Here is a 27418-nt window from a genome sequence, read left to right as displayed (position 1 = left end):
ATGATAGCCAATCACCTGCCGCTCCTCCTGATGCTCTCCGTCCTGTGGCCCAGCGCCGCCCTGCCCTTCTCTCCCCGGAGCATAGGGAATCTGTTTGGAATGTCAGAGGGTGACGGACGGATACTGCAGCGCTCCAAAAGAGGATGGATGTGGAATCAATTCTTTCTGCTAGAGGAGTACGCGGGAAACGACCATCAGTACGTCGGCAAGGTAACGTGTCAGTACTAGGGACGTCCGATCGGCCGACCGCTATTATCAGCCGATAATGTAGGCGGATATTGTCTAGCGGACGCTCGTTAAATGCATCAAGGCGACTATATACTTATGCACTGTCAAATAGGCCAGCATCTAATCTAAAATTAGTGGGATTCATTCAAATGCCCACCTTTGAGTCACGGGAATCACTTCATTGAAAACTTCACTGATTGATTTGATATTTGTTAGACATTATATTGATATCATAGCTATTTTATTGTATTCGATATGTAACAATTAGCTGACTTTTGGTGAAAAAAAAGCCTGCATAATATTGGTATCGGTTGATTGATCCTTCTGCACCGTATACTCCTAGTGTTTCGCACATGCGCGCTGCCGTTCACTTCCTTGTTTACGGCTCCGAAAGAAGGGCTCGTAACTCCTAATCTAGGGAGCTCTCCATGGTTTTGACCAGAAGGACAATGATCTGTCTTAATTTCTGACTTCAGCATGTATCTTATATTAACGCTTCTAGAGAGACTTTAGGGTGACCAGCGTGAGGTAAGAATGGAAGACTATGCCTCCTGTTGTTTTTTGGCGGGGGAACGGATTCATAGTCAAATCTGCCATATCTTCTGGCACTCTAGCGCCTTTATTTTGAAAGATGCTGGCGGAATCGGTTGTGTTAAAACTTAAAAGCAGACATTTTTAACTCAAATCTCTGCATCCGTGGGTCTCTAAAATGTAGTGATGGGGGGTGTGGGGGCAAAACGCCAAATATATATCATTTTGGGGGTCCTTGACATGAAATATTTTGAGCACCACTGATACAGCAACATACAAACATGTTTTTGTTTTTTCAGCAAACTGTTATAGAACAGGTCTTTATGGGTTAAAGGAATGCTATGCAGCATGTACACCACCCACAGCTCTCCCATCCCATTTCACCAAATCCATTCATGTGTCGTAAGTGCAACTCTGACATGAATGTCACCTCATATCAACATTTTGATTAATTTTCCCGCTGTGCAAAGTCATTGATGTGATGAGGATGCTTTGACATTTTGCTGTGGAAAAGAGCTCTTTGAGGAGCTTGTTTTGGGAGCTTGTTTTGGCATCACACATAAGGTAGTAGGCTATACACATCACAGAGCCACATATAACTGCAATCACAGCCTTGGTCGTTGCGAAGGCACGCGACAATTGATGAGTCATGTGCATATTTCAGAGAAAAGGAACAGTGAAAAAAGTTATAATCATATCGAACGGTGTGTGTGTGTGTGTGTGTGTGTGTGTGTGTGTGTGTGTATGTGTGCGTGCGTGCGTGCGTGCGTGCGTGCGTGCGTGCAGTGAAACCCATCAGATCTATGAAGCGTGGACAACATGCATTGAATTCCAACACTATACTCACAATACTATCCTTTTACAATCAGATGGACGGCAAAACAGTGCGAGTAGTACTAGCTATACCATACTCAATTTCACCAGGGTTATTCCACCAAATACATACGCACTGTCAAAGATGGCTGGTAGTATAAAGTCACTTCGTAATACCCCTGCTGCTTCGCTCTCTTCCACTAGACTCTATTCAGACTACTACAGAGTTCTACACAGAGAGAGAAAGAGACAGTGTGAGTGAGAGAGAGAGAGAGAGAGAGAGAGCGAGAGAGAGAGAGAGAGAGAGAGAGAGAGAGAAACTGGACCAGAAGCAATGCACTTAACAGGCACATCATGAAGCCTGCTAAGCCCTGGTGAAGACCATTTAATGGCCTTTGCAGTGCACCATGGGAGGCCTTGTTTATTTCACATTAAATCGAGCATTCTCTGCCCCCCCCCCCCCCCCCCCCTCTAAAGCAAGCACGCACGCACGCACGCACGCAATTAATTGAGTCAATCTAAGTAATACCTAATTTATGACTTTCTACTTTCATATGAAATGAAAAAAAGGCAATTCTGAATAATCCCCTCATTGTTTATTTTTCCGCATGTACATATTTTATCCAGTTACAGTGAGCTCCTTATTTTTGCTTAATAACACTGTAGAACCATTTGGTGTACTGAAACACAAATACAGTACATTTGCCAGCTGACAGTCGAACAGAAGTTAGCTCCTCTTCCAGGATGGATCGGAGCAGGCAGTGAAAACTGGGATGTAATCGTGGAAGACAAACTAGCTTCCACTGTGCTTACTGAGGTTCGACCCAATGTTTCATTTAATGCTAAATGAGCTGAAAATAAATACATTATACTAGAGAAGTGTTTAGCACACATTTCTTTGTTCTGTTTTCTTTGTATTTCCACCACGCAGACAACCCACGCTGCATCGCCTCATTAACGTGTAGCCCAGTGTGTTGTTTCTAATATTACGGAACAATATGCGATGGGTGTGCTTGCAACCAGGAGTAAAAGCCCTTTAAACCTTTCATTTTGACTTATTTCCAGACTGCCGTTAACAAGTGTGAGCAGTCAGAAAACCCAGACGCGGTGCCCTACTTCTCTAAGGGGGTCTGTGAACTGTGAACACAATCAGGAACTTTATAGTCTGGAGCATATTTTGCAGTGTGTTTTGAAGTGAACAAAATCCCATTAAATTTCCCGGGGTACCTTGTATTGTACTGCGCTTGGTAAACACAACATGCTGCCCAAAATTACAATATCCCAGCGGTGACAGTGTAGCCAGCTTGCACACTCTTGTGTGTTATTTGACAATGGGCGTCTTCAAGGTTTTACAAGGTTTTGCTCAAAGATTACTTACCGCATTACTTATTACAATCTGCATGATACATCATAATGCGAAGTAGACAAGACAGGTGGTTTTGAGATGTTAGTTTAATCTACATAAGTGTATTACTTTTCACTCAGATCTTAGAGCGAGAGAGAGAGAGAGAGAGAGAGAGAGAGAGAGGTTTGAGAAAAAGCGAGCAAGAGAGAAAGAGGGAGAGAGAGAGAGAGAGAGAGAAAGATAATTACTCTGTATCCGTTCTGAGTTCTATTTTGCTATCTCCTCTTTGCAGAACCGAGCAATGCTCACCTCAGACCTGACACGAATTGCCAATGATTTTGCCACTTTAACGACAATTCCTCAGTGTTTGTGCGACGCAATTTGACTCATCAAGTCTCTCTTCTGTGCTTATGTTGCAGGGCCATGAAAAGGCTTTGAGACCTTGAAAGGGAAGCCATTAAAGCTATACAAATTTGATTTTGTCACGGCACTGTGGGAACTCATTGTGCGGCACTTTTTCAAGATTGTCATTGCAAACTTCCCCCGTGCTTATGCAATCTATTTCCTGCACTATACTATACTGTAACGCAGAGGCCACCTAATCGACCAAATAAACCGACAGCTTGGTTAAGGACTGAATGCAGCAGATGCACAATGTGGCTAACAGACCGCAGAACATGCAGGCACATCATCTGTTTTATAAAGTAAAATAGGATAGGCTGCCCCCCCCCCCCACCACACCCAAATAAAAACAAACTATGCCTGTATGTCTGTGTGATAGATGCAATTATGAATCATACATAAACTATTAAATGTGTGGGTGGAGGAAGCGTTTACAGGGCATACAAAACGCTACTATTTATGGAATATTTGTGTTCATATGATTTACAACCTGCAAGTTAACCATTGATTTACATAGTGAGACTTCTCACTACGTAAATCTATTTTTTCCCCTTCTTATTAAAGCAATAGGACACTGGCAGATGTCTGGGTTCCTCCTATACACAGGTTTAATGTTTGTCATTGACAATGAAGGGAAAATTTACATCATAATGTGTCATTTACGTCATATTGTCTCTTTATTGTTAATGGCGTTTAACGTTTGTGTTGGCACCGTTTGTTTTACATCACCATTACATCACCTAATCAACATGAGTTAGACATTAATATATTAGCGCCCCTCACTTCACACGGGTGTGATTCTTTTTATACATATTGAACTTGTGAAATGTGACATTCTGCACAATGAGTACTTTTAGTATATTTCGATGCCGATACTTTTACTGAAGTACATTTTGAATATGGGACTTATACTTGTAAGTAACAGAGTATTATCTACATTGCAGTATTGATACTTGTACTGAAGTAAAACATGTGAGTACTTTGTCCATCACTGGTTGCCTGCAATGTATGTGACATGCATGTTAATCTCTTTTATGGCTGTTATGCCTTTATTATTGCTATAGCCTTGCGTAGCCAGACAACTATTCCACAATCCCCGAATGCTATATAGGGTCTGGAACTACAGTTCCCGAAATCAGAGTAAGGAAGCTGCCATTTCCTTTCCCAAAAATATATTTTCAAATATCTTTAGAGCTCATTTTTGTATTTCCATTTCTGCAAAGCAGCAAGCTATATATCCTTGGATGATTTCTATTTATATTAGGATAAATTCGCGCAACTGTGAAGACGAAACGGAAGTGGGGAGGAGGCTCCACTTCCGCTTTATATTTTACTCATGATAGAGCTCCGTTGCTCCAGACTGTATGATGGAAGCATTTGAAAATTGCGTGAGGCAACGCGAGACTATTATTGATAGGACAGTAGACTGACAGGAAATGGGGAGTGACACGCAGCATAGATCAGGGCTACATTGTAGCATAGGTGCCCGGACGCTACGCTAGCGGCCCGGGTGGAGTAACTTTGACCACTACATCACGGTGCCACCCACAATGGCAGAATGTAGGGTTGGTGTAAAAGTTGAGGGCACATTGCTGGGTCACACACTCACTCTTTTTGTGGCAAAAATAATTAGTTTCCGACCGCATAGTGCGTCAACATTAATATTAATAAGATACTGATGTCCCTAATTACTTCAACAAAATAGCGTTCCAAATGGATCTGCAGACAGCGCTGAACTCTGTATAGTGCTTGACTCGAGTGTTCACTTTTTTCCTCAGTTACTAAATTGTGATACTAGCTTCCATTCCTGGGAGATATAAGAGTCATAGGTGACTCGTTTTGCACAGTTCATGCACACTAATGGAGCGTGTTGGCCATATTCAACTCCCTGTGCAGTGAACCACTGTCATGTTCTCAGCAAGTGACACCGTCAAATGTCAAACGTCTGGCTGAGTTTTCATCCCACTGTTTGAAATTGCGGACACCTCTGACAAAATATGAAAAGTCATTGATGATTTTCAAGTACAGGAAAACATGTTAATTCGTTAAGACAGGGGTTCCCAAACTGTGGTGTGTGTGCACCCCTTGTGGTGCGCGAGCAAAATCCGGTAAAACACTGTTGTAAGGAGACATATAGAGCAGCTGCAGGAGTATGCAGCAGCTGCATGTCTCTCAGTGCAGTGACATTCTGTGATTATTTTTGCCATAATCATTAAAAAAACATTATCATTTTTGGCCAAATACAACGAGACCGAACGTTGGGGGGTGCTTCAGCTAGGTCAGGAGGTAACAGGGGGTGCACGGCCAACACAGTTTGGAGACCACTGCGTTAAGTCATCCTTGCTTGTGAAATTAGCATTATTTTGGTGCATAGACCCATGTGTATAGGCCTAGTCTATGGATGAATGAACAGATGAATTCCAGGTAGAAAAAGATTTACAAAAATACACAAGCCTTTGGAATAAAACATTTACAATTCTCGAGGTTAAGAGATAGACATACCAAAGCCATTCATCTTATCCGACTTATCTGTGCTACGCTGGCTTGGTTGCATTAACAGTAAAATAGGAGGTGGTGTACCACAGAGTGTTTATTTATTGGATTTCAGATTTCTGAACTGATAGTAGTGCTAGTCTGCTCTGCTATCCATCACTGTTATGTTGTGGATTTGATCGAACAAGTGGGGGGAGCAGTTTGATTGTGTGAGCATCACAATAGTAACCTAGATAAAAAAGAGCGGAGGCTTGGTTCTGTACTGGTGTGTGCGTGCGTGTGTCCATGCATGGGGGTACAGTATCTGTGCGAGCAAATGCAATTTCAATTTTGAAGTATATTTTCCTATTTAGTATACCCTATTACTTAAACCCTATACTTAGTTGACCTGAGCCATCCATGGCTCTATGCTACTCTATACCCGTTTTCTCTCTGCACTAAATGCCTCTTCCGAAAGTAGCCAATCTACAACCTCACAATGTGTCACCATATGATACGCCTGTAGATTCATATGCCCTCTCACCTAAATGCCTGTCCCACCTAACCATGCAAGCTGTGGAGTTTGGAGTAGATTATGCCTTGGGGGAAAAGATTCAGACATTTTGCTAACCATATTTACATATCGGCCATTTTACATTTACTTCATAAGACGTAGAGTGAAATTGCCACAGAGTGAATACATTGGCCCATTTATTTTGTATGTGCAGTCCATCTTTATCTGATCAATCATCGCTTTACCTTTTTTCAGATACACTCCAACATGGACAGAGGCCTTGGCAACGTGAAGTACGTTCTCACAGGGGACGGGGCGGGCACCCTGTTTCTGATCGATGAAAAGTCAGGGGACATTCACGCCACCAAGCGGCTGGACCGGGAGGAAAAGGACATGTACACGCTCCGCGCCAAGGTTGTGGACAGGAACACGAATATGGATCTGGAACCAGACACAGAGTTCAACATCAAAATCCATGATATCAACGACAATGAGCCAAAGTTCGAGAAGGAAATCTACTTTACCAGTGTTCCTGAGATGTCCGAAGTTGGTAAGTTAGATCTTAGTTAAAAATATATTGAGAATTTGTTCTAAGTTGGACATGTTTCTTTAATGTGTATTAACAGATCCTGTAGTACGAAAGATAATTATGTCCTGGCAAACATAGCCAAACTCTCTTTCTCAAGTTTATCTTTCTTAACAAGTAACTGTCTGGGAGAGTTCTTGGAATAAGTTATATTGTGTGTAACTGAAGGAATAAATCTGTTGAACAAGAGATGTGTATTGTGTAGCCTAGCTAGTTTCCAGCCTGATTCGCTGCGTTCCGTGATTTGTTTTGTCACTTCGCTAATCACAGGGATTGAAGTTAAAAAAATCCCAAAAAGGAAAATGTTTTTCAGACCATGACCCAATATCTGATTCGTTAAACGTTGTAACCCCCAGCCTGTTATTTTTCACATTTTTAGAAGCGTTTTCCGCCGTCGTTTTTTCCATACATTAATGACACAAATAATACACCTTTTTGGTGTGGTACTGTAAAATGGTGCTTCCCTTACGTTCTAACAAGCTTATGATTGCACACACGATAATCGGTCATTGATTCGCGTGCATACTCGCTTGTTGTTTGATGCACCCGGCAGCACTGTAGTCAGTGTGTTGCAGAAGCAGCAGAGCACCAACTTAATTTAGTTTCATTTAGCCAAGCAAAGCGAGCCTTCTTTCACTACCAACGCCTCCATATCGCTCGACTGCCTTGAAAACGTTCATGGAGAAAGAAGACTCGGAGCCCCGGACGCGGCTTGGGAAGTTGGGACCAAATTAAACACCGCCCTGAAGTGTTTGCATTGGCACACATCCCATGTATGGGTAACTTTTGTGTAACAAATCCTCTCAAATCACTAATTGGCAAACAAGCAAGCAAGTGTTCTGCTGTCTATTTGAATGAAGAGAAACGAACGTAAGCACGTTTATTGTCAATTACTGCGGCCTTCCCTGTCCTACCTGTTACGTGGTAAGGTTGGGCGATATGCACATTCTTTCCAATCGCCCATCGTCTGTCCAAAAATCGCTGATGGACAATATATTTGTGTTATAAAAGTAAAGTGAGAACAGCTCACTGCGGGTCGCAAAAAAGCCAGATCTACAAGCTCTCAAGGCGTCGCATCCTGCCTGTTTTTGCAGCGCCATTCGCTACGTGTTGAGAGCTTGTAGATCTGTCTGTTTTTGCAGTGCCGGTGCTCAAACATGAGTATTCTGAACATTTTTAGCATCTCATCATCTGTAACTCCAACGGTTTAGAAGATAGAGGCATGTTTTAAGTGGCGGTTATTTTAAAAAGGGCATGGTCATTTTTGGGTATTTCGCCCCGGATAGAGAATTTTGCACAGTTCCTAAGTTGTTCACAGTGGTCATATTAGCCAAGAACAGTTGAGATATTCTCCGTTAAATGAAGTGCATACATATCTTAGCCAGGTCCTGGAGACGACACAACGCTGTGTGTATGTATACGAAAAATGAATTACATCAATAAACAATATAACGTTTTGTGGGTGCCAGAAATACACATTCTGATGCCTTTTTATGCATTTTGTATTCATTCATTCACTCATTCATATGGTGGTTTGTTTGTTTGTTCTGGCTCACTGCTCACAAATAGGCCTAATCCTAATGCCATTTTCTAAATTATGTAGGCAACTGTAAAGTTTACTTTGTAATGTTAAGTCATTAAAAGTGAGGCTTTGTGTTCTGGTTCATATGAATTGCAGCCTATATGAAAAGCAATCCCGGCAACCAAAAAAATAAATCTCCCAATTACCACTGGAAATTAATACATGGGTGCAATAAGAGGCAACACAAAACATATATATATATATATAATATAATTAAATGCTTAAATAACCACCGGCCCTCTTTGAAATCCATAGCACATGCATCATGGAGATTTATAGATCCTTCTGAATCATATTAGAATGACGTGTGATGCCGATGATGCCTGCACGCACGCACGCACACGCGCACACACACAAATAAAGTCCTTATACGTGTTGGAAGAATGTGTGCTTAATAAAGCAAGCCAGCCATGAAGCTGGCTCCCCTTTTATAGTCAGTGCAGGGACAAAGTGGGACAGATGTTCAGGCATTCATTAATATGCATGGTGACATTCTGCCCCAACAGGACACAGCAGAGGGGCCTCGCAATGCCAAGGACAGTTTTTGAAATTTGTGGTAGTATTATTGGAGAGACCTGTTGTGTGGATTAACTAAAGCATAAAAAGACAAAAACATCAAATGTCAATATACTGTAGGCCTACCGTAGAGGCCATCCTTCTATTAGTCCAGAGGCTTAGTGCACTTTTTTAGGAGAATAGTGCACTTGCGGATAAAAGCGCCAAATTTTGTATGAGGCTTCTTTATGTCATGCTAAAGGATTTTAGCCTAGGAGCCCTTGTCAAATATCTATTTTAAATATCAAATTGCAAGACTATCAATATCAATGAAATATGTGAAATATGTGAAAATCCGCCTAGTATTTTTCAGACTATATACATCATAAAATGATCAGATTACTTCCAAATGTGATAAAGTTGACTTATTTTGACATTATTAAAGTCACAGAACATGAAATATCATCAATAACACCTTTATTGCAATGAAGAATACAAATTAATATGCATCATAGTGCGAAACATGTTATAGAGCTGTGCGCATTCTGCCTAGCTGTCACAATTGCATTTGCAAAGTGGGGAACAGTCCAAATTTGCATTGCTGCATTGGCAGGTATACATCACCTTTACAGGTGCATCTGATCAGCTCTCTGCAAGCTCTGGAAACCTTTGGAATGGTCAGTAAACTAGCACCCATGACCCTTCTTCCTTGGCCCATAGTTTTGTGGAGAAGGAATCATTTGATGGCTTTGTGTGCTGGTGGCCCAGATGCCTGCTTGGTAGACTGCCCGTTTCACATGTGAGTGCACCCTGGGTGGGAGGTAATTTCTCTATCGTTCGATTTTGTTCACAGAAGAGTTATTTTCTTTTTTCGTTGATGGAGCTCAAAGGACTGGATTTGTCGTACACAATTACTGTCAGTCTTTCAAGCTCCCGGAAGTGCTGGCAGTCAACATCTAGTTGCTGGAAGGGATGCTTTGCCAGATTGACGAATGTTTCTGTCGCAGGCAGCATCATAGGCTTGCCAGGTCCGCCAAGCTGACTTCTTACCCTTTCCATTAATAGCCGGGGAGCGGGAATAGAGATGAACCTGTGATGTCATGACATACTTTTTATTTGTGTTTTTTCTATTAACTTGGTCATTAAGGAACACAGAATGAGAGGTCTGCTCTGACCAAATTAATAGAAAAAAACCACAAATAAAAAGTATGTCATGACATCACAGGTCCTCTCAAATTTTGGGTGACTGGCTCCCCGGCTATTAAGGCATATGTTGTGTCACAACCGGAATATGCGTGAAACATAGGCAGGGCTCGAGATTTGGGTTCCCCTAGGCTATTGCAGTCTACCAAGCGGGCATCTGGGCCACCAGCACACGAAGCCACCAAGTGATTCCTTCTCCACAGAACTATGGGTGGGTTAAGGAAGAAGGGTCATGGGTGCCAGTTTGGCTGACCATTCCAGAGGTTTCCAGAGCTTGCAGAGAGCTGATCAGATGCACCTGTAAAGGTGACTGTAGTGTAGTACCTGAAAATGCAGTAATACAAATTTGGACTGTTCCCCACTTTGCAAATGCAATTGTGACAGCTAGGCAGAAAGCACAGCTCTATAACATGTTTCACACTATGATGCATATCCTTGTACTATAATGGAAAGGGGGAGCAAACCAATATATTTATCCGTCCGGCTTCTCCTACGAAACTTGGCAATTCTGCTCAGCAAGCCATCCTGGGAAGCAGTATAGGGGAAGGCCTCTCGGAGGACATGAACACCCTTTCTTCATACCTGAAGGACTGCCGCCTCAAGCTCAGTGTTGAGAAGACTGTAGCAACAATGTTCCACCTCTACAAAAGGGAAGCAACTCGCCAAATCAACATCATGGTCGACGGTGCCCGGCTACAGTCCCAGTCCTCACCGACATACATGGAGTGAAGCTCGACAGAACACTGTCCTTTAAACAACACCTGGACAGTGTTAAGGGAAAGCCCGTGCCGCACTGATACAGCATCTAGCTGGCACCACGTGGGGAGTCACCACAAAGACACTGCGCATCTCCACCGAGGCCCTAGTTTTCCCTGCCGCTGAATACTGTGCCTCAGCCTGGAATCGCCCCAGCAGAGGTCAGGCGAGAAGCAGCCACACTGGCCCTCACTCGGAAGGCACAGTTGAGCAAATCTCATCTCCTCCACAAGGTCGTCACGGAGACACCACAGCGTATGCATCTCAAGTCCCGGCGGCCCTTTGCCACACAGGCCCAGGAACTGCTCGGCACAACACCAGCCGACACCTCCAAGGCTTCCTGGGTGAAGGCAAGATGGAGAGACCAGTGGAAGGCAGCAGATCCTTCCAGGCTTCACTACTACATCGAGGATCTCACAGATGTTCCTGGCCAGCGCCTCCCCCGCAGGGAGTGGACAACCCTCAACCGCCTGAGGACGGGTGTGGGACGCTTTGGTGCATCCATGCAGAAGTGGGGTCTCACAGACAGTGCCCACTGAGAATGTGGGGATCCATTACAGACTGTGGAACACGTGCTGACCAGCTGCCCCACATACCGGCCACCAAATAGTGATCAAGGCTTAATTGACCTAGACAATGACACACTGGACTGGCTTGCTGCAATGGAGCTGAAGGTCTAAGGACATATACGACAGAAGAAGCACAAACAAATTCTACATGCCACAGGAATCCATCTGCACTATATTGCCTCCGCTCACCTGTCATATGTATTGTACAAATTTGTGTGCCATACTGTTATTGTGCAACATTTAGCTGTGACGCAAATTATATCACAATTTCCACATTCACCGACCCCTCCCCTTTTCACTTCACACACACACGCACACACAGCAGCACGGTATGGTACAGTACAGTATGGTACGGTACGGTAACGTACAGTCTGGTACAGTACGGTACAGTAACATACAGTATGGTACAGTAACAAACAGTATGGTACATTGCAGTACAGTACAGTACAGTACAGTACAGTACAGTACAGTACAGTACAGTACAGTACAGTACAGTACAGTACAGTACAGTATTGTACAGTACGGTACGCTACAGTATGGTTCAGTACCGCACCCAAAATGTAGTCTGACTGAACAAGTGGGCACCCGGACAACTGGCCACCTGGATGGTGTGGCGCGAGACCGTCCGATGGCCGGTCGAGTTATAGTTCATTTGTATGTATTCTTCATTGCAATAAAGGTGTTATTGATGATATTTCATGTTCTGTGACTTTAATAATAGTCAACTTTATCACATTTGGAAATAATCTGATCATTTTATGATGTATATAGTCTGAAAAATACTAGGCGGATTTTCACATATTTCACATATTGCATTGATAATAATGTCTTGCAATTTGATATTTAAAATAGATATTTGACAAGGGCTCCTAGGCTAAAATTCAATAACTGACCCTAACGAACCATCATGCAAAAAATTACGCTTTTATCCGCAATTGCACTATCCTTTCACTAAGCCTCCGGACTATATTATTGTCATTGCGTATATACACTAACATGCTATGGTTGCTCAGTTTAGTTTAGTTTAGTTTGTTGTCTAGGTATGATAAAGGCATGCAGTGAGGCACCCAATATACTTTGTGTTTGTTGAGGCTTGCTGGCAGGGTTCCATGCTACTTTCTGCATGCTGATCTCCAACACAAACAAAACACAACTGCTCACTATTCCAGTGGAAGACCAAAATAAAATAGACAATTCTCTACTGTAGTACAACCATACAGCAGGCAGGTAGGCAAATTGATTGATTGACAAATGTGAACAAAAAACATATTATTGTATTTAGCTCCTTATCAACACTGCCTTTTAATGTGAGTTGATTTTGACCGCTCTGTTCTTTGACAGGTATGTCTGTTGCCACGATAACGGCCACTGATGCTGACGATCAAACATATGGGAACAGCGCCCAACTTGTTTACAGTATCCTACAGGGACAGCCATATTTTTCTGTGGATTCTGAAACTGGTAAGCTATCGCCCACGAGACATTAAACTGATAAGCACTAGAGATGTCCTGATACTGTATCGGTATCGGAAAAGTATCGGATCGGCCCTTATTTGGTCATATCGGTATCGGCAAATATGCCAGTCTAACCACAGATCCGACACAGGGGTAAGGAGTAGTTGACACTATAGCAGGTAAATAAAATGTTGGGGCATGTGGAGTTTGTGACAGACAGACAGACAGACAATAATAATATAATACTAATCATCATAATAATGGTCCCCACTCCTTGGGGTGTTCTTGGACACTGTATATTTGCACATAATGTGAAATTTGTCATCTGTAGTTACCCATCCTGATAATCACTAGGCGAGCAGCCATTGCAGTGAGCAGCCTTTGTGTGGCGCTCAAGGAGCAATTAGGGGTGAAGAGTCTTGCTCAGGGACAGCGGGACACACATTGGCCTGGCCTCATGGAATCGTACCTGGGACAACCAGGGGCTCTGGCCAGCGGGCTCACTTACCGCTCAGCTATGGGCGGGTCACAGACAGAGATGCATGCACACACAACAAACACACAAACTTGCCGTGACTATTGAATTATTTGTGCTACCAAACGTTCTCTGCAGGCACCATCAAGACAGCCCTGCCCGGCATGGATAGGGAGGTGAAGGAGAACTACCAGGTTGTGATCCAGGCTAAAGACATGGCTGGACAGATGGGGGGGCTCTCAGGGACCACCACGGTCAGCATCACTCTGTCAGACGTCAACGACAGCCCGCCACGCTTCGCTAACCGTAAGATGATACAGTTAACATATTTTCTACATATGCTCGCACGCACGCACGCACACGCACACGCACACGCACACGCACACACACACACACACACACACACCAAAACTTGTGTTATTTCCCTAAAGATTCCTTTCGTATGACTGTGGTGGAGTGGAAGGAAATCGGCGACACCATTGGCCGGATCAAAGCAGACGACCCAGATGTTGGCCGCAACGCAGAGATGGACTACAGCATTGTTGGCGGCCACGACATGTTCAACATCATCACAGACCAGGCCACGCAAGAGGGGGTCATCACAGTTAAACAGGTAAATGAACAGATAGTTTTAAATGCTGGAAATCAATCAATCAACCAATCAATCAACCAATGAAAATGTGATAATTAAATCAATATTCAAAGAAATTAAAACTAGACTAGAAAATATAATTAGATCCATTCATTACTTGTATTAATATTCAAAGAGAAACAGCATCTCATAGTAACATGAGCAAAACTAAATTCAGAGGATAGCAATTAAAAGCATTACTTGACATGCATCTCCAAATTGGTCCTCAGAGTGAAACAAACATTATAAGCACATGGAAATAAATAGAGAAAATAAACATAATGACAAAATAAAGTCAAATTTACCAGACAACTAAAACAAACAAAACAATCTACATGTTTGCACTTATTACTTCAATACCATCATTAATTCTGCCCACAAAGCCTCCAAACAAAGACTCCACACTACATGACACAATGATCTGCATTCAAATAATGAGTGTCATACAGCTATTTTAAGTAAATGTGTCCTAGATGGGAGGAGCATGAACCAAATCAAATGGATGAACAGCTCCTTCCTACTCCTGACCTCTGCCAAATCAGAGATGCTGCTAGTCGGTCCAGCCAAACATACCCATCTGTTCAATAACATAACCCTTAACCTCGATGGCTGCCCAAAACCCACAAACCAACAATTTGACACATCCCTATCTTTCACACACCACATAAAAATCATCACCAAATCTGCCTTCTTCCATCTGCGCAACGTTGCTAGAATCCGTCCAATACTTTCACTTCCCGATGCCGAAACCCTGGTCGACGCTTTCATCACCTCAAGAATAGATTACTGCAATGCCCTCTTCTCCGGTTTACCATCAACAGCAACAAATGGTCTTAGATTAGTGCAAAACGCAGCAGCTAGAGTACTCACCAGAAAAAGGAAATTTGACCACATCACACCAACACTAAAATAACTACACTGGTTACCCATACAGGCCAGAGCCGCCAGAGCCATGTCCAGTTTAGTAAAAATATACATCCCTCCAAGACCACTACGCTCTCAGGATGCCGGAAAACTCAGTCACAACACACAATAAAAGAGCAGAGCTTTCACACATCTATGCACATTTTACCATGTTTTTTTATTGCTATGTTTTGTGTCTTTGATTTGTTTTTTGATGTATGAATGCTGTAAAGTGCACAGAGACCCCTTGGGGTGATTTTGTACTATAAATAAAAAAAACTGAAACTGAATGTTCATCTGTGATGCATTTTGTTTAATTTTGAACTCATGGTGCAAAGATGAGAATATTTGGATCATGATCTCATAGGTAGCTGTAAAACTACAAGCCAAGGTTCTACCAGTTCAACATCACTAAAATCCACATTTAAAATAGTCTTGTTTTCTATGCAGGGCCATAAATATACCACATTTCCCTCTTGTTATCACAATTTCCATAAAAAGTACCTTTTTCTTATTTCTTTATACTTACTTTCAAGAGCTGCTTCTGTGCAGTCAGAGCAGATTGGAACACACTCTGCTTTAGCTCTGTTCATAAGATTTTCAATATCAGTATTCCTGCTTGGGTTTTAGAATTCTTTTATCAGGTTGACGGAAGGTTAGATGAAGGGTGCTGTGCAAGTTTCCTATTTGAAAAGGCTGTAGGCCTATTTCGTTGTTGTTGTTGTTAACGTCTACAAACTTGATTCCTCTGGCCCTCCGGCTCTTTTCATCTTTCAGCCGCTGGATTATGAGACCAAGAGGGACTATGAGTTCAAGGTGGAAGTGAGAAACACGTACCTGGACTCGCGGTTCCTCCAGGGGGTGCAGTTCAAGGACCATGCCACGGTGCGTGTGACAGTGGAGGACGTGGATGAGCCGCCCATCTTCACCAGGAACCCCTACATCATCGACGTGCACGAGGACACGGCGACCGGCAGCTTCGTGGGCGTCGTGTCGGCACGGGACCCTGACGCCGCCAACGAACCGGTCAAGTGAGTCCTACACAAATCCTTCTTAACCCTCGAACACTAAACACGGCTGATTTTCACCCGGACAATTATGTTTTTTTTAATTTTCAGAATGTTGCCGTTGTCTGATTTGGGTGGGTCTTTCAGTAGCCTATATAATGCTCAGAATCAACTGTATTGTCAGTGACATAGAAGATAGGTTTGTTTCCCTGCCCACATCCCTGTTTTTTTCTACAGGCAGGTGTTCGGGTGAAATTCACCCGTGTTTTGTGAGTGAGTGATAGTGAAAAATCCCATTCTCACATTCTCCATTATTCTTTTTTAGGATTAAAAAAATAATAATACCCACGTTTTACCGATCTTGCCTCCCTATGATAGCCAGCCATAATTAGCGTCAATGCTAACGAGCTAAAATGAGGCCATCCTTGCTCTAGAAAGCGCCAATGTTCCAATCGGGATCACCGGACAATCAGAAAAGACCTCCGAACATCGCGCGGATGTTTGCAATAATCCTCAACCTATGTCTGGAATGTGTGTATGAATAAAAATATGCTGGGCAACAATAAATGAGCATCATCGCGCCTGTCACAGACATGTGCAGAGCAATTAAGTTCAGTCAGGAAACCTCAGTGCAGTTGCTGCCGGCCGTTAATTGGGCCGCCTCAGCATCACACTCTCATTCACATGATTCACTCAGCCAATCACACACTCATTCCATCTTCATACTGGCTATTTAAACTGGAAGGGTTTGCACCCCTCCTCCCACTTGCTTGCTTGCTGCTGCTGATTCTGCTGCACTGCTGTATGCTAAACCTTGCTGCTCACCCTCCTCCACCCCAGCTACCACCTGTCGTTTTGGATCTACTGCTTAGGTATGGGGGATTCGGAGTCCCTATGGCCGGGACTGATGCGCTTGATCTGAGTACCTAAAAAGCAGATCAAATACATCACCAAACCATAATAAATATATTGCTCATTTTATATTCAATAAATATATATTCCATCCATTCTTGAGTTGTTCTGACTGAACCGAAATTCTTACCACTGACCAAACAGAGCACATACTCACTCAGGGAAGCATTTGATTTTTTATCTTAACTTTTTCTGTGTCGCCAGGTGGCAGCATACGCACACCTAAGGAACGCCACCCGTCCACTCTAACTCTACTGTCCTCGTTTCCTTTCCGGGTTATTCAGGAAGGTGGGGGCTTTTGTAATGAGCACAGTATCAGTCGCATTAGCTCAGACCCCTTAGCTATCATTACAACCAGTTACATTTGCTCAGCTATGCGGTACAAACTCACAAATTAAGTACGATCGTCGGGTGCGCGGCGGCTCACCATGGACAGCGCTCGAAACTTTTGAGATACAGCGCTTTGAAAATCCTGTTAATGGAGACTCAATGGAGCTGGATTTAAAGATCCCATAGCTGGTGGGGACGGAGGCTCTCCATACTAACCGGGGGAATGTTAAAAGGTAAACTGACGGTCGCTGCTTTAATATATGGAGTATGAGGTTGTCTACGAACATACGCATAGATAGCACCAGTAGGTACCGATACCCTAGCTACGTTTATAAACGTAGATAGCAGCGGAAAAGTTAACACTCGTCAAACACGTAGCCATCAAACCCTTCACATGTAGAAACATGGTGTTGAGTAATGTTTGTCATCAAGGAAGTACGTGTGATGATTCATCCTGGTAAAGCGATTGCTTCAGGACCAAGCCTCGTTGTCCCAGCTTTAAATACCATGGCACAGGACTCAATAACAAAATCAAGCAACACATAGCAACCAAACACTATAAATGCAAAGTGTCCTCTCTTACGGGAGAGTGTGTGTGATTATGTGCTCGCTTGGCCAAATCTAACCCATCAGCATGGCCGTGTGTGTCACCACTCAAACAAATTATTCATGGTGTCCCCTTTGGAGAGATGAAGCAAATATAGACTGTTTGTTTCCCCCAGAATTATGTAAGACATCTCTTGTGTTACGGCACAAAGTCAAAGTGTCGACATTCCTCACATATGGCACCTGCCTGTCAATGCAGAGATATGCCGCCTCTGCCTTGGTGCAACATATTGTGTCGCATAAATGTCCGTGGAACATATTAAAGGAGCATTCAGTGATATGGGTGATTTGGAAAAAAAATTGCGCATGCATGCTCTACAGTGGGGGGGGGCACGGAATGACGCAACAGGCCAACAGCAGGTGCACCAAGGCCCGCCCCTGCTCGATCATGACTGGAGGAAGGCCCCTCTCTATCCTGATTGGATGAAGGCTGGGCCTTCTAGCCAAAACCGAAACCTAAGGTTTTTTGACCCCAGGGGTTAACTGGAGACAGGGAGGAACTCCTTATATGGTCAGCACTCTATAGTAGGGAGGGTTATCAAAACAAAAAAGTGATTTGAATTCAGTGAAATCACTGAATATACCTTTAAGTGGACATGAGGTGAGGGGCCACTGAGAGGGATGTATAATTTCCTGACAAAATATAGGAGGGAATAAATGCAGGTGCTTAAGAAAGCCAAGTCCATTAGTACGGACAACTCCCATCCCCTGTACAGGCTGCTTCCTTCCGGCCTTCGCCTAAAGGTTCCAGGGGCCACAAGTAACAGGTATAAATTCTCATTCGTGCCTTTGTCTATCCAGGCTTTAAATGACGATAGGAGGAGGAGGTAACTTTGTCGGCGTTATGAATTCCATTGCTACACTGAAACCTTGAACTGCCATCCTGTTTTTATTTTCTATGTGTAGCATGTTTTTTTTTATGTGATTCATGTGTCTGCCTGTGCCTGTACACCAAATCGCCCTTCGGGGACAAACAAATAAATGAACCTGAACCTGCCCAGTTGGAAACAATAAGCAATGTGTCTGTATAAACAGACAATTTTGTTACCGTCTGAGTAATTGTTACAGCTCGACTGTGCAGATACAATGTTGAGGGAGTCCTATTCCTATATCATAACCCTAAAGGACTTGTGGAAATTATGCTTCATCAAATGCAATTTCAGATTAAAGAGGTCTTGATCGGTTATGATGTGGGCACACAGATTGACTGTGTGCCCACTACAAAATAAGCTGTTACTTATATTATTTTACTGCACACACTCATGGAAACAGCGGCCATGTACAGAGTGTGACAATCAACTTACTGGGCCCAGGCGGCTGGCGTAGTCGTCTGGGCACCTCGGCTGGTAATCCAGTCTGGCAGTGTGCCGTGGGTTCGAATCCCGATCCCGGCAGCCTTTGCTGCATGTCACCCCCCCCCCCCCCCATCTCTCTCCCCATGTCCTGTCAGCCTACTGTATACCTATCACTCTATAAAAATAAAATAAAGGTGAAAGCCACAAAAAAGAAAAATAATAATCAACTTACTGTAGCCATCTTGCAATTATTTTTTATTTGGTTGCTGATGACTGAATGCGTTTCCCATGCAGTGGTGGACGAAGTACTTTTTCTTACTAAAAAAGTATCGATACCACAATGTAGAAAATAATACTCTGTTGCAAGAAAAAGTTCTATGCAAAATGTACTTGAGTAAAAGTATAGGCATCAAAATCTTAGCATGGAATCCAGACTGATTTGATACATTCGTCAAACTCATAATGCAGAATGTCCCATTTCACAAGTGTTAAAACTATATATAAATCTTTCGAAAATAGCAGATCAATACAAGCTCACAACGTGTCACTTTGTGAACGTGGTTAATGCATGTTTTGTAATAATAACGCTTTCGGTAGGATTTTGACTTATTTGGGCGCCATCTTCCGGCTAGTAGGATGCTAGGCTACTTGGCTGCCAGTTTGTAGTTCGTAAGTTTGCTTTGCAACTCTTCTACTCTATGGCTCTGGGTCGACGGTGGTAATTATTCACTGTTAGAAAATGTTCGGGTGTTCTGATATGACAGCTGCCTCCCCTCCCCTCACGTCTTGTGTGTTCTCTCTGCAGTAAATAAATAATCTGTCTGTATGCAATCTGACCATTATTATTTTGATTACACTGTCATGCTCGTTTGAGGACAGGTAGAGAGCAGAGTATACATGTGTTTGGGAATGTTGCTGAAGGTTATGTTATTTTGTCAGCTGACACCCAAATCAAAGAAACCATACAGCGTGTATTTAATTATTTAAGCAGCAGCCTACTACTATAGAGGGTATGCGCGTGACATCATCATCAAACCCGGAAGTTATGCAGGAATGCCTACTGAGTGGCAAAAAACTACTTTCTGGCCTTGATAGCCTATGCATCCACACAGAAAAGTCCAATCTGATTGCATTAAACAATGTTAAACAATGTTAAACTCACTTTGCCTGTTGCTTTGCCACTCGATGTGCCATTCACTTTAAGCATGCGCATACCCTCTATAGCCTACTAGCCTACTGGTAGGCAGGAAAATGGTAACCAGAATAACCCGTTCTGAGCTAAACTCCTCCCTACGCTCTGGCCCTATAGTAAAAAAAAAAAAAAAAAAAATAGTAAGTAAAAAGTACAATATTTGCTTCTGAGATGTAGTGGAGTAGATGTAAAAGTATTAAAAATAATCCATAACATAATCAGTAAAGTAACATTCCTCAAATTTGGTCACAATGATCCAAAGCTAGATCCACTCCCGTAATGCAGGCTCTTTTATCTTTTAATCCAAAACACAGGAGCAATCAAGTCGGTAGGACTGAATCGAATGAAGTAAGTGAACAAAGAGCTTTATTTTAGACAGCTTAGAGAAGTACTGTAGGAGTGATTGACCATATCAAATGCCTTGCACAGGTCCAGAAACACGGCACCAGTGTTGTTTTTGGCAGCACATTTTTTTTTTAGTTTTAGTCCTAGTCTTTTGAATAGTTGTCATTTAGTTTTAGTCACATTTTAGTCACCTGGAATGTCTTAGTGTTTAGTCTAGTTTTAGTCGACTAAATATCATACGATTTTAGTCGACTAAATCTACGGTTAATTTAGTCGACTAAAATGTATTTTGGCGGGCCTTGATGCCATCGTAATGGCTGATTTCACACTTGCTGAAAATAGCCGATCTACAAGCTCACAACGCTGTTGTTGTGAGCTTGTAGATCTGCTATTTCCAGCCTGCAACCAAGTGTAAAATGACTTACACTGGATCTCTTGTCCACTATAGTCCCTTCCTAACATTTTAGTCTAGTTTTTATTTCTTGACGAAATTGTTGATATATTTAGTCTTAGTTTTAGTCACCATAGCTTAGTTTTCATTCAGTTTCTATTTAGTTTCCGTCAGTGAAAAAAGGTAGTCGACGAACATTTTTCGTCTTAGTTTTAGTCGACGAAAACAACACTGCACGGCACCCACCCACCACCCCTCCTGCTAATTTTCTTTAGATACTCCATTGACCGCCATACGGATCTGGAGAGGCTGTTTAACATTGACTCCGCCAACGGCACCATCACCACGCTGAAAGCACTGGACAGAGAAATGTCCACGTGGCACAACATCTCTGTGGTCGCAACGGAAATAAGTAATTGTCCTTTTATTTTCTGCCTCATTTTATATGATCTATATCTGTTTAATATCTAGCTTCACCTCCCAGTAATTATACGTCCGACAGAATGCGTGATGCTATCTTGTCAGTATTAGCATGGATATGTGATTGCGTGATTCTATCTCTTAAATATTAGCTATACTGCTAGTGATTATATTACATTATAACCACTAGCAGTGATTATCAATTGACTTTGCATTGGTGTGTGCGTGTGTGTGTGTGTGTGTGTGTGTGTGTGTGTGTGTGTGTGTGTGTGCATGGGCGTGTGCGTGCACATGTGCATGCGTGTGCTGTATAGATTCTATATCATGGCAAATGTTTTCTGTACATTTCTGTTTCAGATAACCCACGGCAGACAACTCGAGTGCCAGTATTCATCAAAGTGTTGGATGTCAATGATAACGCACCAGAATTTGCAATGCCCTACGACACATTTGTCTGTGAGAACGTCAAAGCAGGACAGGTGATTTAATGTCAATAACATCTCATAGTTAATGAATATTGGTGGAATTATTGTGTCAATGACAATTTCATAAAGTAAGTGAAACTTAAAACTGCGAGCTGTGTGGGAAACAAAGACAGGCATGAATGACCATTTTGAACAGTCTGTTATACTTCTCACAGTTGATTCAGACGATAAGTGCAGTTGACACGGATGAGCCCCTCGTTGGACACAAGTTTGTCTTCAGTATCAGCTCCACCAACGCAAACTTCACCATTGAAGACAGAGAAGGTACAATGTGCTTTTAAACATATACTGTACAGTATACTGTACAAGTAAGACGCGCAAACGCGGGAAGCGAACGCAGCTCGTAAATTGCAATAACAACAATTAGAATAAATTACGTACTTTAAGTTAAGTTTTTTTAAATTAAATGTTTTTTTAGTGTGTGTATGTGTGCGTGCGTGCTTCTTTTTTAGGTTTTTTTTTTAAAAGTATTTTGTTTAAGTTTTTTTTTAAGTTAAGTTTTTTTTTAAGTTAAGTTTTTTGTGTGTGCGTTTTTCCTTTTTACGTTTTTTTTTAAGTTAAGTTTTTTTTTAAGTTAAGTTTTTTTTTAAGTTAGGTTTTATGTGTGTGTGCGTTTTTCCTTTTTAAGTTAAGTTTTTTTTTAAGTAAATTTTTTTTTTAAGTTAAGTTTTTTGTGTGTGTGCGTTTTTCCTTTTTAAGTTTAGTTTTTTTTTAAGTTAATTTTTTTTTTAAGTTAAGTTTTTTGTGTGTGTGCGTTTTTCCTTTTTAAGTTTTTTTTTAAGTTAAGTTTTTTGTGTGTGCGCGTTTTTCCTTTAAGTTTTTTTTTTAAGTTAAGTTTTTTTTTAAGTTAAGTTTTTTTTAAGTTAAGTTTTTTGTGTGTGTGCGTTTTTCCTTTTTAAGTTTTTTTTTAAGTTAAGTTTTTTTTTAAGTTAAGTTTTTTGTGTGTGCGTTTTTCCTTTTTAAGTATTTTTTTTTAAGTTACGTTTTTTTAAGTTACGTTTTTTTTTAAGTTAAGTTTTTTTTTAAGTTAAGTTTTTTTTAAGTTAAGTTTTTTGTGTGTGTGCGTTTTTCCTTTTTAAGTTTTTTTTTAAGTTAAGTTTTTTTTTAAGTTAAGTTTTTTGTGTGTGCGTTTTTCCTTTTTAAGTATTTTTTTTTAAGTTACGTTTTTTTAAGTTACGTTTTTTTTTAAGTTAAGTTTTTTTTTAAGTTAAGTTTTTTGTGTGTGTGTGTGTGTGCGTGCGTGTGTGTGTGTGTGTGTGTGCGTGCGTGCATGTGTGTGTGTGTGTTTTTGTGTGTGATACAGCTGCGCCCTCTGGTGGTGGGCGGGTGGTGTTACAGCGTGACACACAGACACACACACACACAGACACACAGACGTGATCTGCTGGGTCTCATAGTAAATGCTCACTGCGTTCGCAATCATCTGGCATGATGTTACATTGTGGGAGGACAATGTACGTGAAGAAGTTTAATTGGCAGTGCCCAGGGTCAAGATGGGGGCGAATAGAAAGTGTAAAATATACCAACTGAGAGGTTTATTGACACTTCACATGTTTACACCAGGTATAAAGCAATGGGTGAAATTATGTCGTGCATTGTGTATTATTGACTGAATTGAACAACAGAATGCCAACATAGTGAGGTTCCAGAGGAATCATAAATAATCACACTCTCTCCCACGTGAACCCTACACGTTTCCCTCTAGGGAATAAAAACACCTCCATCTAGGTGCACAATGTAGGTAGCACATTCATTGATCAAGAACCAGTGTCAAGGCATATTTTCTGCAGTACTGCTGCACTATTGTTCCTGTCAGATCGACTCAATTTATGTTCGACATTTCAACACAATAACCCTGGCATTCTGCTGGGCAAGTTGATAACTGCTGCTTGTACATGACATGACATGTCAGTACAGGATAGGATAGAATGCGTTGTTAGACGCCACTCAAGACAGTTTTTCAAAGTTCGCAGGGTGACACTGTATTGCTTTCTAGATGCCTTAAAAGTCACATTCCTCCTGTGCGTCTCCACTGATAGATAACACGGCCAATATCCTGACGAGAAGGGGCGGGTTCAGCCGGAGAGAGATGAGCGTGTACTTCCTGCCCGTGGTCATCTCGGACAACGACTATCCCATCCAGAGCAGCACCAGCACGCTCATCGTGCGTGTGTGCTCCTGCGACAGGCGCGGCAACATGCAGTCGTGCAACCCTGAAGTCCTGCCCTTTTCAGACGGGCTGATCACTGGAGCCCTGGTGGCCATCCTGCTCTGTGTCATCATACTGCTTAGTGAGTGGGCTATGCCCTGTGTGTGTGTGTGTGTGTGTGTGTGTGTGTGTGTGTGTGTGTGTGTGTGTGTGTGTGTGTGTGTGTGTGTGTGTGTGTGTGTGTGTGTGTGTGTGTGTGTGTGTGTGTGTGCGCATGTGCGTCTGCGTATGTGCATGCATGCGTGTCCCAAAACTATAATTGTGGTACCATCCCTCTATCCAGGACCACCCTGGTGTCTTTGTATTGGTTCTGTAATACATATTTTCCTTTTCTTTTTGTATGTAGGCCTGATGTATTGGTAGGGAAGTTCTCTGAGATTAGGTCTGGCTACGCAAGACTACGTGTCTACATGGGCAGCCTCTCCCCCTGTGCATGTTACACACAATAAAATGTATGTTCCTTTCAATTCTTCCATGTTCTGTGGCTCTCGCTCAACCCTAACCCTCCCTCTGAAAACTGCAACTCATGCGAGCATATTGGCACTGACAGACTTAGCCCGTGCGCTCAGCATCTCCCTGTTCTATAACTCCCTGCCAGTCACCTGTCTGGTGGCTGTGGAGAGATTTAATTGTGTTCAGACTGAGCATGCTGAAGGTTGAAACCCCTTTTTGCTCTCCTCTGAAGCGACATATCATGACATCTGCTCATTATCCAACGGCTTTTCTAGCTTTAACTCCTATTACAGTCTGTCTTCCCACCTATCTCTGACATGCGACCATCAAGCATTTTTTCGATCGTTTTTTTCCCCGTTGCCTCCCTTATGGCTCCCTTTTGGCTCACTGCAGAGCTTCCTGTGTCGTTTAGACCAATTGGAACTGTTGGAAAGTATAGAGCCCCTTATAAAAAAGCGTCCCCCACCCTAAAAGTGACAGTAATTAACACATGGTTGGAGGCAAGCAAGACTACTCCCTGAACCACCAGAGAGGAAAAAAGTGGATAGGAAGTGCGTAGGTGGTGGTGGTAGGGGGTGCAGTAGATGAGCGAAGCAGAGTTTTTACTTGTCCTGAATGAGAGCTTCCAGGAGAATTATGAACTCACACGCACTCCTCTGCATAGGGGGTTCATTCCAAAGACGTTTTCCTTTTTTTTTTTAATAGCGTGTTTTTTCTTCTTTTTTTCCTGCTGAATCTTTAATAAGAGGAGATGAACGCTTTAGGCAGTGCTGGGAAATGGGAATATATCACTGATAGCTAAATGTGTCTCCACTTGCTCACGCCACCGTGCTCTTTAGTGCATATGGCAACGTAAGCATGGGTACGACGAGTCTCAGACTAAACACTCTCTGTTGTGCTATTTCCTTTTCCCCTTATCTTTCCTCCCCTCGCTCGCAGTGATCGTAGTGCTGTTCGCGGCCCTGCGGCGACAGAGGAAGAAGGAGCCTCTGATCCTCTCCAAGGAGGACGTGCGGGACAACGTGGTCAGCTACAACGACGAGGGCGGCGGCGAGGAGGACACGCAGGTATAGGGCTGTCACGATCACACATTTTAACCCAAATACAGTTATTGTATACATCGATATTGTCCTTTTCTTTTTGCTGAGGTTTGCGTGATCTGCGCAAAAGGACAGTTAACCCATTTTGGGCGGGAACCCCTTTTGGTGTTTTAAACATTATGTTATAATTTAGCTATTGAAAAATAGCAGATCTACAAGCTCATAGCGCGCCACCGAACCCCCCCTGGCGCGCTACGAGCTTGTAGGTCTGCTATTTTTGAAAAATCGTGAAAATATTTATTTCAGAAAACTGGAGGATTTAGAAGGATTTTTTTAAATTTTGAGGTCAGGCCTAAATGGGTCAAATGATAAGGGACAATATCGGTGGCACCCAACTGTACATATCATTTTTGGGGTCCTTGACATTAGAAAAGGTTGAGCACCACTGACATAGAAACATTTAGGGTTTTCAGAAAACTTTCAGGATTTAGAAGAATTTGTTTTTAGAAACAGCCCCAGGTTGAGGCCGATTCTAAAACGCCTTCTAAATTCTGACCTAAGTTTTCTGAAAAAACAAATATTTATATAGAAGCATCACAATTTTGTAATTTTTGAATACTGTACAGAACCCCAAAAGGGGTTCCTGTCCTGAATGGGTTAAATTTACACATTTAAGCTCAGATCAGTGAACCAATAACTATGATCGAACGCAGTGATCCCAGCGGCACCCCTCTATACCAAAAATCACGGTGGCTGGGCCAGCCTATAAAAAGGTGCACAGGGCAGATAATGAGAAATAACTGAAATATAGCAAGACATTTTTCACCTACAAGATTACAACGCGTCACAAAGTGGCACGTTGTAAGCTTGTAGATCTGCTATTTCTACTTTTTATGTATGGACATGACAAAAAATGCAATTATTTCAAATGATTACGATTAGACGGTTATTATGTAATAACTGTGACAACCCTACGTGCAGGCGTTCGACATCGGCACGCTGCGCAACGCGGAGGTGATCGACGCCAACAAGATGCGGCGGGACATCATCCCCGAGATGCTGTTCCCCTTCCGCCGGGCGTCGCCCATCAACACCAACGTGCGGGACTTCATCAACGGTCGGCTGCGGGAGAACGACATCGACCCCACGGCGCCGCCGTACGACTCGCTGGCCACGTACGCCTACGAGGGCAGCGGCTCGCCGGCGGAGTCCCTGAGCTCGCTGGAGTCGGCCGCTACCGAGAGCGACCACGAGTACGATTATCTCAGCGGCTGGGGGCCGCCGTTCAAGAAGCTGGCCGAAATGTACATAGGCAAGAGCCCCACCCGGGACACCTAGCGGCACAGAGACGAGACAAGGAGATAAAATGTATCCCCACTGTAATGTTATTATCCCCCTCCTTCAAGCTCTGTTCAGCTCTCTTTCACCTACCAGGGCTGCACTTTTAACTTGAAACTAGAACGTTGTTTGATTCTGATTGAGTATTACATTCTTGAATTGTATGATACAAGCTAAGCGGTTGTCAAAATTGGAACACAGCATTCACTTAAGGTGAAACATTTAACCCTGGCTCCATGGTCTATTGGCTATGCTACCGTGCTATGTGATTAAAGAGTGAACTGAGAGCGTGCGTGCGTGCGTGCAAGCAAATTATTCATCTCATCAGATCCACCATCCTGCCAATCCACATTCCGCCAGGCTAAACTGGCCTCCAAGTCTAACGTCCAAATGTGGAGCGCCACTTGGCGCCATATTTGGGCAAGAATGACATCA

At 42.7% G+C, this 27418-nt stretch overlaps 1 protein-coding gene and 1 long non-coding RNA gene across 2 annotated transcripts in view; one reads left to right on the top strand and one right to left on the bottom strand.

Annotated features, from left to right (window-relative positions):
• Nucleotides 1-26983, top strand: LOC306913116 (cadherin-10-like; the record flags this gene model as incomplete). Its single annotated transcript, XM_079489653.1, has 12 exons — nt 1-210; nt 6561-6855; nt 12838-12957; nt 13565-13732; nt 13858-14039; nt 15738-15991; nt 21314-21450; nt 21816-21937; nt 22099-22207; nt 23983-24234; nt 25545-25672; nt 26627-26983. The coding sequence occupies 12 exons, from the start codon at nt 1-3 to the stop codon at nt 26981-26983; spliced, it is 2334 nt and encodes a 777-aa protein (XP_079345779.1).
• Nucleotides 6612-27418, bottom strand: part of LOC306913117 — a 42801-nt gene continuing 21994 nt past the window's right edge. The window contains exon 3 of the long non-coding RNA XR_013788487.1: nt 6612-6746. This is a non-coding gene — a long non-coding RNA (uncharacterized lncRNA). The remainder of the gene's footprint in view (nt 6747-27418) is intronic.

Source organism: Electrona antarctica (genome assembly GCF_951216825.1).
Source record: "Electrona antarctica genome assembly, chromosome: 20".
NCBI classification, from domain to species: Eukaryota; Metazoa; Chordata; class Actinopteri; order Myctophiformes; family Myctophidae; genus Electrona; species Electrona antarctica.
This window is presented reverse-complemented; position numbering and strand designations above follow the sequence as displayed.